At 38.4% G+C, this 17196-nt stretch overlaps 1 protein-coding gene across 3 annotated transcripts in view; it reads left to right on the top strand.

The window, feature by feature from the left end:
• The window catches only part of fnip1 (folliculin interacting protein 1), a 114448-nt gene that overhangs the window by 77438 nt on the left and 19814 nt on the right, over positions 1 to 17196 (top strand). For all 3 annotated transcript variants that reach the window (XM_060837297.1, XM_060837298.1, XM_060837295.1), the window contains 5 exons: positions 6044 to 6115; positions 7297 to 7432; positions 8866 to 9067; positions 12020 to 12105; positions 14727 to 14873. In XM_060837297.1, coding sequence (XP_060693280.1) covers positions 6044 to 6115; positions 7297 to 7432; positions 8866 to 9067; positions 12020 to 12105; positions 14727 to 14873 — 643 coding nt within the window. The remainder of the gene's footprint in view (positions 1 to 6043; positions 6116 to 7296; positions 7433 to 8865; positions 9068 to 12019; positions 12106 to 14726; positions 14874 to 17196) is intronic.

The raw sequence follows: 17196 nt of genomic DNA, 5'->3' as shown, positions 1-17196 counted from the left end.
CCCTGTCTTCCCTTCTCACTTTGTATTGCATTCCCTTCATATACAAACAGGAGGCTACTCGGCCCTTCATGCCAGCTCCTCCAATCACGGCTGATTCAAATTTAATCTCAGCTCTACATTCTTGCATTTTTGCTGATCAATCTTTTATCCCTTTGGTAGTCAAAATTCTATGTACCTCTGCCTTATAAGTGTTCATGGGTTCTGCTTCTACCACTAAACTTCTGACCTCCCTCTGACACAGAAGGATTCACCTCATCTCTGTCATAAATGGGTGACCCATTATTTGTAACCAGTGTTCCCGTTCCAGATTCTTTCACAAGAGGAAAGTACTTTTCTACATCTGCTCTGTCAATACTCATCAGGAATTTCATGTTTAAATCAAGTTTTCTCTTATCCTTCTAAACACCAGTCCTTTCCTCATAAGTCAACCTGCCCATTCTATATGTATTGATCAAATAAACATTCTCTGAACTGCTTTCAATGCATTTATATCCTCCTCTAAACAATGAGACCAATACTGTACATGCTATTTGATATATGGTCTCACCAATGCTGTTTATAACTGAAACATAATCTCCCGACATTTGTATCTAATTCCCCTTGCAATAGAAGATGACATCGTATTAGCTTTCCTAATTTTTTTTGTTGTTGTTGTATATACATACTGACATTTTGTGTTTCATGCAGCAGGCCACTACATCACTCTGCACCTTAGAGCTCTGCAAACTCTCACCTATTTAAATATACTTCTTAGTCTTCCTGCCTAAATAGCAATTTCACATTTCCCACATTATACTCCATTTGTCACATCTTTGCTCACTCACTCACTTAACCTATCCTTTTTTTTTTGAAGCCTGTTTATGTCCTCTCCACCACTTACTTTCCTACCTATCCATGACTCATCAGCACAGAGTAAAGAAATGTTGCTTTTCTTTCCCTGTTGGATTCATTCATAACTATTTTATGGCCCTTTGGAGAATCAGAACCTTTTACTCACATCTCTCCATCTAACCTGTCTGTAATTCTAAAAACCTCTTTCAGATCTCCTCAAAGTATTTTCTTTTTACAGCAAAATCTCTCCAAAATGTTCACTCTATCCCAATAGCTCTAAATCTCTTCTGGCACTAATCTTTATTTGGATACTAGAACTATGGCTGGCCAGTTCCTGTATTATTTTGCTATATCTTCACTGCTTTTAAATTTCATATTCATAAAGTTAAATCCCAGCTCTTTTATTTTAATTTTGTTAACCTGTGATGCTGCTTTTAATGATTTGATGGCCTATATTCCTAACTTTTAGTCCATTCAATTTCTAATTTTTGAAGATATTAATAATATTTCTACTTTTTTAAAAAAGAATATGACCTCTCATTTATCTATGTTAAGTTTTATTTGCCACTAAACTCTCCCAATCTGCAAGTTTTCCATCATTCCTGTTGTATCATACTGCATTCTTCTTCAATGTTGTTATGTATGCAGTTGATGTCACTGAATTGTATAACCTGAAATGTCGTATGGTGGTGGGAGGCCTCATACTTTTGCTCCTTATCTTTCCTTTCATTGCAATTATATAGGATTCTGAAATCCAATTTAACAAGAATTGGAAGACTAAATACAAAATCTGTGTATGAGTGTGTTTAGATGAGATTCACGAAGGTGTTAGGTTAACAGCAGCAGTCTCAGCTGATTCGATGAAATACCAATCCTTGGTTGTTGAGGTGCTATCCCTTTCAGAATTCTTCTCCCTCATTTCTGCTTTCTGCACTACCACTGAGTGGTAGCTCTATTAATCCTTGTCAAATCGCAACCACAGCCTGACCACTGGGTTCCCTAAACTCTGGTCTGGGCAGTGTGTGATGAGTTTCTGATTGGCTAGGTGAGGAACAGACAGTGCATGGTCACCTCTTGACATCTGTTGTTTCAGGATGGGAAGCATGGTTGACTCAGGTTTTACTTATTAGTGTGAATTCCTAATAAAATCAGACACATCTTACTGCATCTTAAAGTGCTGCTGGGTACAACAGTTACTTTTAAATGTGGTTTTTGGAGGTCTTCTTCTGATATGTCTGACTGTGGCTGCTATATTTGGCATGGCCACTTCATTCTAAAAACAGATTTTAGTAAATTATTTATAATTTTAAACAAAGCAATATCAAAATACTGAAAAATTTACACTGAGAAATTATCAAAACAATCTATACAAAATAAGTGGAAGATAAAATGAGCTTGCATGTGTAGTTGTACAGTCACAAGTGATGTGTGGCAAGGAATTGTGTAGAGTCTCACAACATGGAAACCAGGTTTCCGAAACTAATCCAGTCCCATTTGCCTGTATTTGGCCGTGTTTCAAAGCTAACGCCCACCAACAGAAGTTAACCAGAATACAAAAGTACATTTCAATGCTTTGATTCTGCATGATAACTAAACACCATTCCTAACTCCTACAGTTGCTGACTACGTACTCACTGTTGTATAAAGCAGCTGAGAACTGGTTACTTATTAACACGAGACTGAGATTTGAGGTTTGTGATGTTCTGGTGTTTGGAAGTCTAATGTGGCACCATCAGAGACTGCAGAAACCCTCCTCGATTAGTTTTGTGATTTGGTGGGCTTCATGTCAACCTCATTTCCACAGACCTGGAATAGGTTATATAAATAATTTTAAGATACCAACAGAAAATCCTTGCATGTACTGGCTTTATTCTTGTTAAAATTCAAGTGTTTAGAAAATGATATAGACTTCAATGTAAATATTATTTAAAAATTGAACTATTTTAATAATCTCCCATTTACTCTATCTCAAGTTTCAAATCACTTACAAGATATCTTCAAGTCGACTGGTGTAATTTTTGGAATATTGCATTGTCTGCTAGTACCCAAGTTCAATGGGTTTTGTTCTTGAGGTTGGTCTTCCTCTTGAGAAATTTTAAAGAATGGGCAGAGGAAATGACCTGGGAGTTGCAGTGGGAGAGGGACTCCCTGAGATTCTTGTAGAGAGAGGAGGAAAACTTCTTCAAGGCAGGCATCCTTGCAAGAGGATTCACAGTAGGGTTAAAATCAACTAGGTATAAACAATGACTGCAAATGCTGGAAACCAGATTCTGGATTAGAGTGGTGCTGGAAAAGCACAACAGTTCAGCAGTATCCTGATGAAGGGCTTTTGCCCGAACATCGATTTCCCTGCTCCTCGGATAATGCCTGAATTGCTGTGCTTTTCCAGCACCACTCTAATCCAGAATCTGGTTTCCAGCATTTGCTGTCATTGTTTATACCTAGTAAATTTTAAAGAGTGGCAGACTGACGAGTGGCACCCTGAAAACTAAGCCTCACCCCAAAGCATTTTGACTTGGACCTTTTTCAGGTTAAGGTATCTAGGGAAGTGGCAGAAGTTGTAATCTATTGATCAGTTCCAGCCATCTGTTGGGGGCAGGATTCTAGTCTGTTGTAGTAGAAAAGAACATAAGGAGACACCGTAGTGAGTGGGATTGTGGAATTTTTCTGGTTTAAAAACATACTGTGAAGATGAAGTATGTGCTAACAACACATACTGAAGTTTATATCAAAAAAAACAGCTCAGTTCTATGTTCTATCTATCCAATATGGAAGTATTTACTTCCATAGATCTTCAGAGGGCTTTGCAATGTGGGTGCTATGATGTATGCTAAAAATCCTTCTACAGTCCGTAAGACAAATGAAGAGGTACTTGAAATTCTAAGAGCAAAAAGAATATATTAAAACTTATGATTTGGAGATGCCACTGTTGGACTGGGGTCTATAAAATTAAGAATCACATAACATGGGTTATCGTCCAACAGGTTTAATTGGAAGCACTAGTTTTTGGAGCGCTGCTCCTTCATCAGGTGGTTATGGAGTATTCCACAACCACCTGATGAAGGAGCAGCGCTCCAAAAACTAGTGCTTCCAATTAAACCTGATGGACTATAACCTGGTGTTATGTGATTTTTAACTTGGATCCATAAATGAAAATGTTCGTATTTAGGGCCCATTGATCAAAGTTAATGTATCACAGAGATCTCCTCTCAAAGGCAACAGAAAGAAGGGGTGGCAAAGGCATAGTCAAATGATATTGTAGATGAGCTACAGAGGATCTGAGGATTGTACTAAACTGACTAGTGTGCATGCCATGACAGCAGCCTCCTGATAGAAGTCATTGTGAACAGCAGTAGAAAATAATTGAGTTTTTGTTCTTTATGGTGGAACACTCCTGACCTTTGAAGAAGGAAGAAGCTTCCCATGGAACCATACACTATTAGGAATGCAAGACAAGAAAGTAGGGCAAAAAATAACAGTAATAGAAAAGATACTGGGCAGAAGATTTTGCACTTGTATGGCTGCCTCCTTTTTCCAAGCTCAAGTGCATCATTCTCTACAGCTGCTAGAAAAAGAGAGCACCTACTTCACAAACAGGGCACTTCAGTTGCTGCTTATTGAGTGTTTCTGATGAAATTTGCAGCTTTTTTTTAATGCCAAAGAATTTTCTACTTCATTACCATGGATGTTAGTACTGGAGTGCACAGTGTTGTCTCCAGCGAGAGAACTACTTTGATGTCCAGAATAATAAGTTGTGCTATTTAGTATGGAATTTTCAGAATAATTAGCAAGTATTAAGGATACCCGTTCTGTGGCTGGTTTCAAGCAGTATAGTAAGAAACCTTGGACACTTTATTCTGTTGGAATAATGAAAGGCAAATAAAAGAAAGAACTGCTTTATACACGATTTTGTAACCTGAATAACCAGAGTTCAACTTCAAATTGATATACAATCGAAATCTTTCTAAAGCTTTACTTTTTCCTTTGGATGACATACTTTGAACTGTTGTTGATGTCATACAAACAGTGTGTTCACGTGATTTACTCACACCTTTTGGAATTCCCTTAAGGATATTCAGGGAACTCATTCTTGGAAGTTGCAGTCACTCCCCAGTCCCATTGGCAAATATTTCATTTCTCGTCAACACCTTCCTTTGGTGACATGTCCAAAGTTTTATGTAAATTATGTTTCAATCTACACTCGAAGCAAATGTACCTGAAGTCACAAAGAAAATTCCTGTTTTTTTTTATGCTCGCGTGTGCACAATTTGGATGTTAAAAGCAGATTTGAAGGATTCTCCATCTCTTGGTGTATCTGGTGGCTCTTTCAAACATAACTTGTCAGATGTATGTATATCACAGTGTGCTGAAAATGAATATTTCCTAAGAGCTTCCCACCAGTAGCTGTTCAGTATGTTGTGTAACTATAGGTCAGTGGCATTTTTCCATTTGTACTAGATGATGGATTTGATGCAATTCAATTTGTTTGGAGATGGGGATAGCTTTGTACCACATTCTTTTGCTGGTGGCTAAAGTGGCCAGTGTATGCGAGGTAGATTATTCAAGTGCTGTATGTGAAATGATCACTATATCTGTTTCTGTGATGGCATTTCCATGTCCGAGGCACGCATTAGTTCTCTTATAGTGGAAGGACAGCAAAGAGTTTATTGGCTTCAAAAAATAAACAGAAAATGCAAGTTAGGTGTTTTTTTTGCAATTATTTGTCAGGAGACTAATCATTCAGAACTCTCTTCTGCCATGGGAGACTTAATTTCCTAATTAAAGTAAGGAATCCAGCTGAGGAGAAGGCTTGGAGTTAACACAATGTCATTACTGAATTATCTTTTATAATGTGACTTTATAAAATGCTTGTAATCTAAAGCAAAATTAGTGTCTTAATTTGCCAAATCTCATTGGAGTCCAGTTTAAATCATGAACTCTGTCATCTCAAATCAACAATGTAATTGATCTTGATTTAGTTCATTATTGTGATTGTGGTGGTGTTTAGTAAAATTGGAAATTTGTTCATTTTGGCTGATTTAAATTGCATGCTTTCACATGTGATCTTCCATAGTGATTCTTGCATGTACGCTGCCCTGCACCTTGTGATATTGTTAATCACTTGTCCTTTTATAATAAATGTTAAACACATCATGATATTAAAATGTTAAAGAAGTAAATCCTCTCTCTCTCTCTCTCTCAATGTTCACAGTTCACAGCACTCCAATGGACATGCCCAGTCGAGGGATCAATGAAGACAGAGACAGTGGAATAACACGATCTGGTGAGAATTGAAAGTGTTACTACCTACTGCAATCACATTTGGTGTTGAGTCCTTATGGTTGTCACTGAAATGATTTTAACTGAAATATTCCTTAAATGTTTTCCATAATTGCATTTGTAGCACTCCTCATTGCACTGCAATATCCTAAAACACTTGGAACAATTGAGTTTCACAATTGATAAATTGGAAAAGTAAAATTCCAATAAATATTCTTTTGAACAACATAATGTTGATTTTGGAAACTTACCACGCATAAATTCAGGTTGCAGAGCATGCTTATAGACCTATGATCTCTGACACGGGAAAGCTGTGCACCCGATCTAGCCAAAAGTCTTTATCTAGCTGTAATGAATTTCAATGGCTTTTTTATAAATATCAGAAAGCTGAGAGTTCCGAATTATTAGACTCGAATGTTCCAATAATTGCTTTTCTAAAAACAAATCCTTGCCCACTTTTTTAAATTGCTTTGGATGGTGTTCATTATACAACTATACTCTCATTACATTACAGATTTTTTGAGTAGTTTAATATTTCAAAATAGTTCCTTTCATTTCCTGGGGCATAACCATCTTCAACGAGGTAAAGTAAGTTGATGTCACAATGGCCTGGCTATCTGAGGACAAATGCCACATGCCATTCAGTAACTGTTCAGAAAAATCCTCACCAACTCAGAATTGCGTGCAGAATTAAATATTTACATTTCAGGCCAAACTTCAAAGTAACCATCGTAAAACTACTTTTTTCAAACAAAATACTAATTACTGAATAATTTGACAAAGGTATACTTTCTCTAATTTTGAAACAAGCATTGGTTACCTTGAATTTTAAGTTGATAATAGAAAACTCTTTTTAGATTAACTGTGAAAGTTAATAATGACATTTGCATCAAAAACAAAGTGCTGCAGAAATTCAGGTCTGGCAGCATTTATGGAGGGAGAGAGAGAAACTGGGTTAACTGTTCAATCTAGTGACCCTTCATCTGAGTTTCTGACCCTGCTGTGTGTCTTGAGCGCTGTCTGTTTTTAAGATTTCCAGCCTCTGCAGCTCTTTGTTTTGTTGTAATGATATTTACATGCTGTATAAGAATTTACTGGAAAACAAACCCAAAGTTGTCTGTTTAATTAAGTGAGGTAAACTATTCTCAGCCAAGTCAAAAATCTGTTTCTGATCACATTTGACAGCTTCCTTAAGCAGCCTGCTTATCACTCCATTCCCTTCACCAAGCTCCTCACTTCCAAATAGTTGTGCGAGCAGCTACCATCGTCGCTGGCGCCGTAGTCAGAATACTAGTCTTGAAAATGGAGTTTTCCCCAGATGGTAAGTCTAAAATTAATCAGAAAAGTGGTATTTGGAACAAATATTGCATTCATTTCACAAAATTGTACATCTTTACCACTCTGCCACCCAACACATGAACTCAAAACCTCCCACCATGCCACACAGGTTGATCATCTCCAGTTAATCAGTAATTCTTCACCCAATGCTACATCAGATATTCTCTGAAGAGCTTCTGTTGTTGCCCTCCTGATGAGCTCTTATTTTGCCTTTAGTTTTTTTTGGGAGGACGTGTGGGGAAAAGTTGGGAAGTATAACTGACACGTGATTCAACCATTTTGAATCCTCCACAGAGTTAGAGATTGTAAAATGGCTACTGATGAGTCTTGTGATATCCTGACATGCAAAGAATCCGTGTTCTTGCAGTTGTCAGAGGAACAACAGTGATGTTACTGCAAAGTAACCTTAAATTTTTGCCCCTCTGTCATAGGTATAATTGATTTTATACACCACTCTATCAATCCTGATCTTTAAACATACTGAAAGACTGAGCCGTCATAGCCCTCTATGGTAAAGAACTCCAAAGATTCGCAATCATCTGAATAAACAGTTTCTCTTCATCTTGGTGCTAAATGGCATCCTTCTTTAAACTGTGCCCCTAGTAGTAATTATGTTGAGGTGCTGGGTGTTGGACTGGAGTGGACAAAGTTCAAAAAGACTTAACAGCAATTTAAGTTTGTTTAATACATTGCATGATCTTTTTACTATAAATTGTGTTCTATGATCCTACCCTACTAGCTACCTGACCAAAGGAGCAGCACTCCAAAAGCTTGTACTTTTTCAAATAAACCTGTTGGCATATAATCTGGTGATGAGTGATTTTTAACTTTCCCCTCCCCTCAGTGGTAGATACCCCAACCAGGCCATACACCTTACCTGGATGTGTTGGGTTTTAATACCTGGATTGTATTGTGGACAGGTACTGCATGTCCCCAGAAGCTTGCTTTGCTGTTTGTGGGGAGCAGGAGTTATTTCAAGTAAATCTCCCTTTTTCAATCTTTTTTTTACTCTTACCCGACCCACTCCCTTTTGTTGTGAGCCACATTTTACACACTGTCCCTGACTAAGGCATTTGACCACCTGTGCAGCTGCTGCCTTGCTGTTTTGAAGCCAGCTCTGCTCAGGCATCATTTGCATTTTCTTTTGCCATCCTGCAAACCAGCTAAATGAAGATCTCCTCTTGTGATTTCCCCATGACTGAAAAGCTAAAACTTTAACTTGAACAGCACTACTGATTTAAAGCAGTACTGTCTGCTGTCTCAAAGCACTTTCACTGCCTACTTGCTGCTAGAGATTTCACTCAATTCTTCTGTGTGACCATGCCTTCAGTTGTTATTATTCACAGAACTTTTTTGTATATAATATTTGACATGCATCTATTTGCTGTTATGTTGACAGTTTTTCTGGTCTTTCAGGTCAGTAGAAGAGAGCTTTAACATGTCTGATGAAAGCTGTAGTTCCAATCCCTCCATTGTTCGAAAAAAGAAGATTGCTATTGGGGTTATATTTTCACTGTCACAAGATGAGGAAGAAAATAACAAGTTTCACGAGTTCTTCTTTGCTCATTTTCCTCTCTTTGAGAGTCATGTGAACAGACTGAAGTTTGCTATTGAGCAGGTACACTCACTTCCTCCTTCTGGTAATTGGGAAGTAATGCCACATGGTTTTGTCTGAGTCATTTACTGACGAAGTGCCACTTGATAGATATGTTTGCATCCTTGCTAATGTGTAGAGATTATTTTTTCAGCATGTACAACTGTGACCAGGAAAGCAACTGAATGTTATTATTAGAAAATATTTCCAGTTTAAAATGTATGTAGTATTTGAAGTTTGTTGTGGTCTTGGAGTCACAGATGTATAGTATGGAAACAGATCTTTTAGTCCAACTCAATCATGCTGACCAGATATTCTAAATTACTCTAGTCCCATTTGGCAGCAGTTGGTCAATATTGCTCTAAACCCTTCCCATTTGTATACCCATCCAGGTGCCTTTTAAATGTTGTAATTGCACCACTTCCGCCACTTTCTCTGGCAGTTCATTCCATACACACACCACCCTCTGCGTGAAAAAGCTGCCCCTTAGATCCCATTGAAATCTTTCCCCCCTCACCTTAAATCTATGCCCTCTAGTTTTGAACTTCCCTACCCTGGGGAAAGAGCTTGTCTGTTCACCCTATCCATTCCCCTAATAGTTTTATAAACCTTTTTATAAGGTCACCCCTCCGCCTCCAAAGCTTCACGGAAAATAATCCAAGCCTATTCAGCCCCTCCCTATACCTCAAACCCTTCAGCTCTGGCGACATCCTTGTAAAGCTTTTCTGAACCCTTTCAAGTTTCACAACATCCTTCCGATAGGAAGGAGACCAGAACTGCACACAATATTCCAAAAGTGGCCTAACCAATGTCCTGTACAGCTCCAACATGACCTCTCAATTCCCGTGCTCGATACTCTAAGCAATAGAGGAAAGCAAACCAAATGACGCCTTCACTATCCTGTCCACCTGCAACTTTGCCTTAAAGGAGCTATGAACGTGCACTCAAGTCTCTTTGTTCAGCAACACTCTCCAGGACCTTAGCATTAAGTGTATAAATCCTGCCCTAATTTGCCGTTGTGGAAGTAGTGAACCTTAAGCTTCTATCAGGAATTTTTGAAAAAACTGTTTAGTGAGATGAAAATGGGATGGGTGGAAAGGCGTAACTGTAAATCATTGTGTAATTAATTCTAATGCCTTACTCAGTTGTTCTGGAATTGCTGCTGACCAGTTCAGGTGAAATGAGAAGCGATTAAAATTGCTTAAAACAGTTGAATTCAACTCACTATATAATGAATCTCAGGCATGTGCTTGCCTATTCCAGTCCAAAATGAGCTTTGCTAATTTCATTATTTTCTCTTGCTTGGATTTAAATAAACTGTTACCATGCATGTGGTTTGTCACTATTGTCAGTTACAAATAAATCTGTAAAGAGCGTTTCCTTTGATCCCCATGTCAACAATGTGTTCTGAGCTGGGATACTATTTATCCATCTCCAGGAAGCTTAGGTTTGTTTTGGCAGAGCTAAACATTGAAGACTCCCAAGAGTGTACATAATTGAGACAGGAATTGAACCAGTTTAAATTGTCCTTACTATTAGAACAGAACACTGAGAAGCTTCCTGCCACTTGACAGGATTGTCCTACCAAATACAGAACTGACTTGAGGATTAACTGGGATGAATCTTTTTCCAAGATATTTTGTAATCAACCTGTACAGAAATACTATTACACAGTTCTGGTGCAAGTAGGACTTGAACCCAAGTCTTCTGGTCCAGAGAAAGGGGCACTACCACTGTTCCACAAGAGGGCTGTCCATGATCCTAGTCAAATAAGAATGTCTCCTTGGGCTCACTAAATGAGTTGTTCTGTAGCAGCTTTCTGACTGTCATCAGTAGGGATGCCAATTCCCAAAAGACCCAAACTTTCTGTCACACTTTTCAGGATTAGTTACTCATTAGCAAACCCCCATGTGTGGGTTTGAACATTTTCCAAGATAACAGTAAGAGTTCAAGACTGCTTGAGTGAGGAACAAATTAATTGACTCTCTTGTAAGAATTAAATGCACTATATTTCTGTCTGTGGCTTCAATGTGGCTACATGTCATATCCCATTGAATAAATGTGACACCATTTGGAGTTGTGAAGTCTTATTCCCTGAAATGATGCAGTCACTGTAGGTGCTGAGACTAGTGTTACCTCTTACATGCTTCCAGGTAACATTTTTTAGCAACTGTCCAGGTGCAAATGCCTTGACTAAGATCTGCACCTGCCACGCTTTCCACATGGTTCTTGAAAGCTTGGTACAATTTTTTTTCGTCTCGGCTATTTCATTATCCCTTTATTTCACATCTTCATCTTGGACCTTTTGTATAAGCCAGAGGAACTTTCGCATTTCATACTTAACAGTTCTGAATGGTAGAATAGGACTATTTGGTTTTGTATACAATTCTATGTTAACTTACAATGGAGAAAGATGAGCAAGACCAAAATATCCCCTTGAAATGGTTGTGAAGGACTCTCTTGAGGCTTAAATCGTGAACTTGATGCCTTGTTAGTATTGTATTTTGAATGGACTTGCCTCCAAAATTCATATTACATTTACTCCTAGAAATGGCTGGAACACATTTACAGATCATTCTTATTATACATTCCAGTTCATTGCTGGCTGTGCCTCAGTTTAAAGTGGAATTGTATACAAGTGCTTTACTTGTCTCAAAGCATTCTACTATGCTTCAGCAATAATGAATGAAACATAGTCACTGTTGTTACATCATTCTTACTCTTTCAGAGATGTCATTTTTAAAAAAAAAGGCTTTTAGACAAAGGGACTGTATTCCCTTGTCCTCTAGGCATCTTCAAGACTGCATGAAACACTTCTCTAAAAGAACTGATAAAAAACATCCATGAAGGCTTTTCTGGAACCTCTAAATGTTTTGCAATAGCTTATAATAACACAACTTATCTTCACGTTTTCAGCAGGGTTTAGCAGATATGGGTGCACCTACTGACGATCATTTGTTTTCTTGTTCTTTTTAGGCTATGAAAATGCGAAATAGAATTTCTGAGGCAAACCAGCGTATTCTGGGTTACAGTAGGATTGTGGATGCTTTGAATGAATTCAGGTGAATATTTTGCTGTTACATTTATATACTCTGGAAATATAGTTTATTTTAAACATTACTTTATTTTTAAAACCTTTATAGGTTGTGAAGACCACCTAGTAACTGTTGGCTGCCTGGTTGTACTGAAAAAATTAATTTTGAATTTTGATTACCACTTTCTATCGTAGACATTTAAGAAACAATTGCATTTATCTAAAGGAAACGTACTGGGATGATACATCCTGGTTATTCAGTGACTTATTTTAGTATGTGACCAAAGCAATTGCAATGGCAATGAAATATCTCACTACAAGCATTCTTAAAAGTCTTTATTTAGTATCTTGTTTATCTAATCAAAAATAATGAACCAAGCAAGTTGGCATATGGATAAGATCCAGATTGTAGATTGTGAAAGCCGTAATGATGCATCCTGATGTTTGGCTCTCCTGGATGTTGACAAACTGAATCAGATAACAATGTTGCTTAAATATAATGTTGCTTTTCCCTGAAATATTTTTCTAAGCTATAAAACAGCTCAGTTTTGTTTATTTTGAGTTAATGTTTCCTCTTAATGTTTATGTTCCCTGTCCCTTCTAACAATTCTCTGGGTTGCATGCAATTTGCCACCAAGCTGTTCAACAGGTGAGCTGTAACCAGGAATTTTTAAAGCATGTTATTTACTATGTGACGATGCTGCTTCTTTACAAGGTTATGTTGTCCTTGTTTTTACTTTGAGCGGTTCTAAAAGACACAACTCTGAAAAGTCTTAAGTTGAAGGGTTTTAGAGTCAATTTGATTATACTAACAGATACTGCCTCAGGCAAAAGGCTTTCAAGTTTAAAAAAAATACTTGTGCAATGAAAAGGGAGTACAAGTGTTTTTTTTTAAACACTACCAGCTCAGCTTTTCTCTGGGTTGATTTGATATTTACCAGTCTGGCTATTCACTGAAAGGAGTCAGGCAGTTCTGAAGCTGCTGAACCCAAAGAAGCAGATCCATATTGATCTCTCTCTGACATCTTTCCTGTAAGACCCTGTATTAGATGTTACCTTTTGAGCCAAATGGTGTTTGAGGATTGTTGCAAGTATCTGGAACATCATTACGTTGGGATAATGTGTTGTGTTTTTGGATAGGTTAGATTATTCAGTATTTTATTTTCTTTTGTTTGTGTTTCATTCAGTAAACTTGTAAATAAATTCTGTTTTGATTAAAACTGTGGTGTGACCAACTGCATCCCTCCTGGAACACCGGTGTTACACCTGCTTAAAACAACAAGCAAAGTTCGGATCTGGACTACTTTCTTGAAATGTTTTGAGGGTGTCTGGCCTGGTCCATAACAACCAGCTCTTAAGTATGTTAGCATAATGTGGGAATGAAATGTGTCTTTTTGTACTAATTTATACAAAAATACATATATAGTACTGTATATATTCTTATTCAATTGAGAACAGCTAATTTTACCATGCATTGTGATGCTGTTACTGATGGATTCAATCTCAGAGTAAATGCAATCATAAACACCATGGTTTTGTTCAAAAGTTTTGCATAAAACCTAAATCAAATTTGATTAGTAGCCACATATCAACAATGGGCATGGTTCTTCAGACCATAATTATCACTTCGGATAAAAAGAAAAATTAGCAGCTCCAAGAAAAGTGCGCATCCCATTATCAATGGTGGCTTCTGAATGATTCTTCAAAGGATCTGCTATGCACCATTAAACAGTAGTGGATGGAATATTCTGGTGTCTCTGTGTTAACTAGGGACAAGAACTATGGCTGAGAGCTTGTTCAGGGTTTTGTCCTTCAATCAGAGGTTACCTTACAACTGTCTCAAACACCTGAGGTCCCACATGTCTGTTATTACCTTGTCTATAAATAGCATTGCCAGTAATGAATTATTGCAGTTCTTTACAACTGCCAGCAAGCTTTCTAACGAGAAGGATTTCTGTGACTTCTCAATGAGCTGCACTAAAAAATTACTATCTGACTCTTAGTTCAGATACTGAGTTGTGGCATCTGGACACACTACTGCAGCAAAGACACTTAGTTCAGTGTAAGATCCTTTCACTTCCTGTAATGCTGTTATGTTATTATGTTTGTCAATGGGAAAACTTTATGACATGTTTTTCATTTTGAAACAGCTTAAGAGAATTGCAGCAGCTGTACTGTTTTTTTTCCACTGAGTTTCTTTTTGGATGAAAGACTTAAAATGTTTGAGATCCAGCTTTCCACTCTACCAGTCACATGTCTACTGGCCAACTGCCAGTGGAATTTGATAGCTGTCAGGGGAACATATATCAGTCATAGTTGATGCCAGGAACTGTTGAGAATAGCAGGTTGTATGTTGCTTGCTATGAAATATAATCAGTTTCCTAAGGACAACAGATAGTTCTAATACATTGTATACTTCAGTAATATTAGAAGGTATTGTGCAGGAACAGCTCATATCAAGTGACTCCTGTGTTCTGAAGAGGCACACTTTGCTTTTTGTCTTTGTTTTCAGTTTCGTAGCTAATGTAAGGAATAATATGTATTGTTCCATTTACATAATTCACATTTAAGAAAAACTAATGTGTTCAGATCCAAAAATAACTTGATCGTTTTTATCTTTCTCTGCCCACCTCCCCTTTTCAAAATTAGAACAGCGATATATAATCTTTATACAATGCCAAGGATTACAGACCCTGTATGGTTAACCATGATGTCTGGAACACCTGAGAAAAAGCTGCTTTGCCAACAGTTTATGAAGGAGTTTGCTTTACTGATGGAACAAACATCAAAGAATCAGTTGAGTATTGAGAAGATTTTTCATACTTGGAATGAAGAAGGGAAGTTATGTGAAAGGTCATTGACCTAAAACATTAACTGTGGTACTTCCGGCACTAAAGCTGGCTGACTTGCTGACTATTTCTAGTATTTTTATTTCAATGATGTGTAGCGTCTGTAGGAAAAATACAAAGCACTTGATGGATTATTGATTCCAAATGCTGCTTAAATACTCTTTTGGTCAGATTCCCTCTGTCTCTTGGCATTTGTGGTCCTAACTTTCTTTAGGTTTTCTTGCGTGCCCCCTGCTTTGGGATGAGCCACCAGTCTGGTGTTCCAAACCACTGCTGAAGAAGTAAAGCTGATTAAAGATGCTGAAGAGTGACTGTTTATTTTCTTGAAACACAAACAGAAATTGCTGCAGTTTGCATATTCTCCCTGTCTGTGTGAATTTCCTCTGGGTGCTCTGATTTCCTCCCATGGTCCAAATGATGTGCAGGTTAGGTGGGTTGGCCATGCTAAATTGCCCATAGTGTCCACGGATGTGTAGGTTTGGTGAATTAGCCATGGGAAACACAGGATTACAGGGATAAGGTAGGTGGATGACTCTAGGTATGATGCTGTTTGGAGAGTTGGTGTAGACTTGCTGGGCCGATTGCCCTGTTTCCACACTAGGGATTCCATTCTAAGTTCAGCATCTGTGCCGTGAAAACAGTTAACATTTCAGAGGGGTCACTGGACTCGAAATGTTGACTCTGCTTTCTTTCTACAGATGTTGCTAGGCCTGCTGAGTTTATCCAGCAATTCCTGTTTTTTTGTTTGATTTCCAGCAACTGCAATATTTTATTTGATTTTCTTCCACAGAGTCATAGAGATGTACAGCACGGAAACAGACCCTTTGGTCCAACCCGTCCATGTCGACCAGATATCCCAACCCAATCTAGTTCCACCTGCCAGCACCCGGCCCGAATCCCTCCAACCCCTTCCCATTCATATACCATCCAAATGCCTCTTAAATGTTGCAATTGTACCAGCCTCCACCATTTCCTCTGGCAGCTCATTGCATACACGTACCACCCTCTGCGTGAAAATGTTGCCCCGTAGGTCTCTTTTATATCTTTCCCCTCTCACTCTAAACCTATGCCGTCTAGTTCTGGACTCCCCGACCTCAGGGAAAAGACTTTGCCTATTTACCCTGTCCATGCCCCTCATAATTTTGTAAACCTCTATATGGTCACCCCTCAGCATCCGACGCTCCAGGGGAAAACAGCCCCAGCCTGTTCAGCCTCTCCCTATCAAATCCTCCAACCCTGGCAATATCCTTGTAAATCTTTTCTGAACCCTTTCAAGTTTCACAACATCTTTCCAATAGGAAGGAGACCAGAATTGCACGCAGTATTCCAACAGTGGCCTAACAAATGTCCTGTACAGCCACAACATGACCTCCCAACTTCTATACTCAATACTCTGACCAATAAAAGAAAGCATACCAAACGCCGCCTTCACTATCCTATCTACCTGCGATTCCACTTTCAAGGAGCTATGAACCTGCACTCCAAAGTATCTTTGTTCAGCAAACTACTTAGAACCGTACAAGTCTTGCTAAGATTTGCTTTCCCAAAATGCAGCACCTCATTTATCTGAATTAAACTCCATCTGCCACTTCTCAGTCTATTGGCCCATCTGGTCCAGATCCTGTTGTAATCTGAGGTGATCCTCTTCACTGTCCACTACATCTCCAATTTTGGTGTCATCTGCAAACTTACTAACTGCACCTCTTATGCTTGCATCCAAATCATTTCTGTAAATGACAAAAAGAAGAGGGCCCAGCACCGATCCTTGTGGCACTCCACTGGTCGTAGGCGTCCAGTCTAAAAAACAACCCACCACCCCACTACCCTCTGTCTTCTACCAGTTCTGTATCCAACGGCTGGTTCTCCCTGTATTTTGTGAGATCTAATCTCACTCCCATGGGGAACCTTGTTGTGAACGCCTAACTGAAATCTTTATAGATCACATCTACCACTCTGCCCTCATCAATCCTCTTTGTTACTTCCTCAAAAAACTCAATCAAGTTTGTGAGACGTGATTTCTCATGCACAAAGCCATGTTGATATTATCTGGGAAGGAGAAGAATTTGTCATGAGGTTAGCACCTTATGCCTATAGCTTTGTGGATTTGAGGGACTCTATGTGTAATACTGATGGTTGGCATGACTCCACAAATTATCATTTTATGACATTTACTTCGTTTCAATCTTTGGTTGCTTACAGGAGGCTTAGATTTTATTTTTTAAACAGTTGTTGTCTTTTTTATGTGTAATACAATGATAGGCAGCGGCCCC

Source organism: Hemiscyllium ocellatum, chromosome 16 (assembly GCF_020745735.1).
Source record: "Hemiscyllium ocellatum isolate sHemOce1 chromosome 16, sHemOce1.pat.X.cur, whole genome shotgun sequence".
NCBI lineage: Eukaryota > Metazoa > Chordata > Chondrichthyes > Orectolobiformes > Hemiscylliidae > Hemiscyllium > Hemiscyllium ocellatum.
This window is presented reverse-complemented; position numbering and strand designations above follow the sequence as displayed.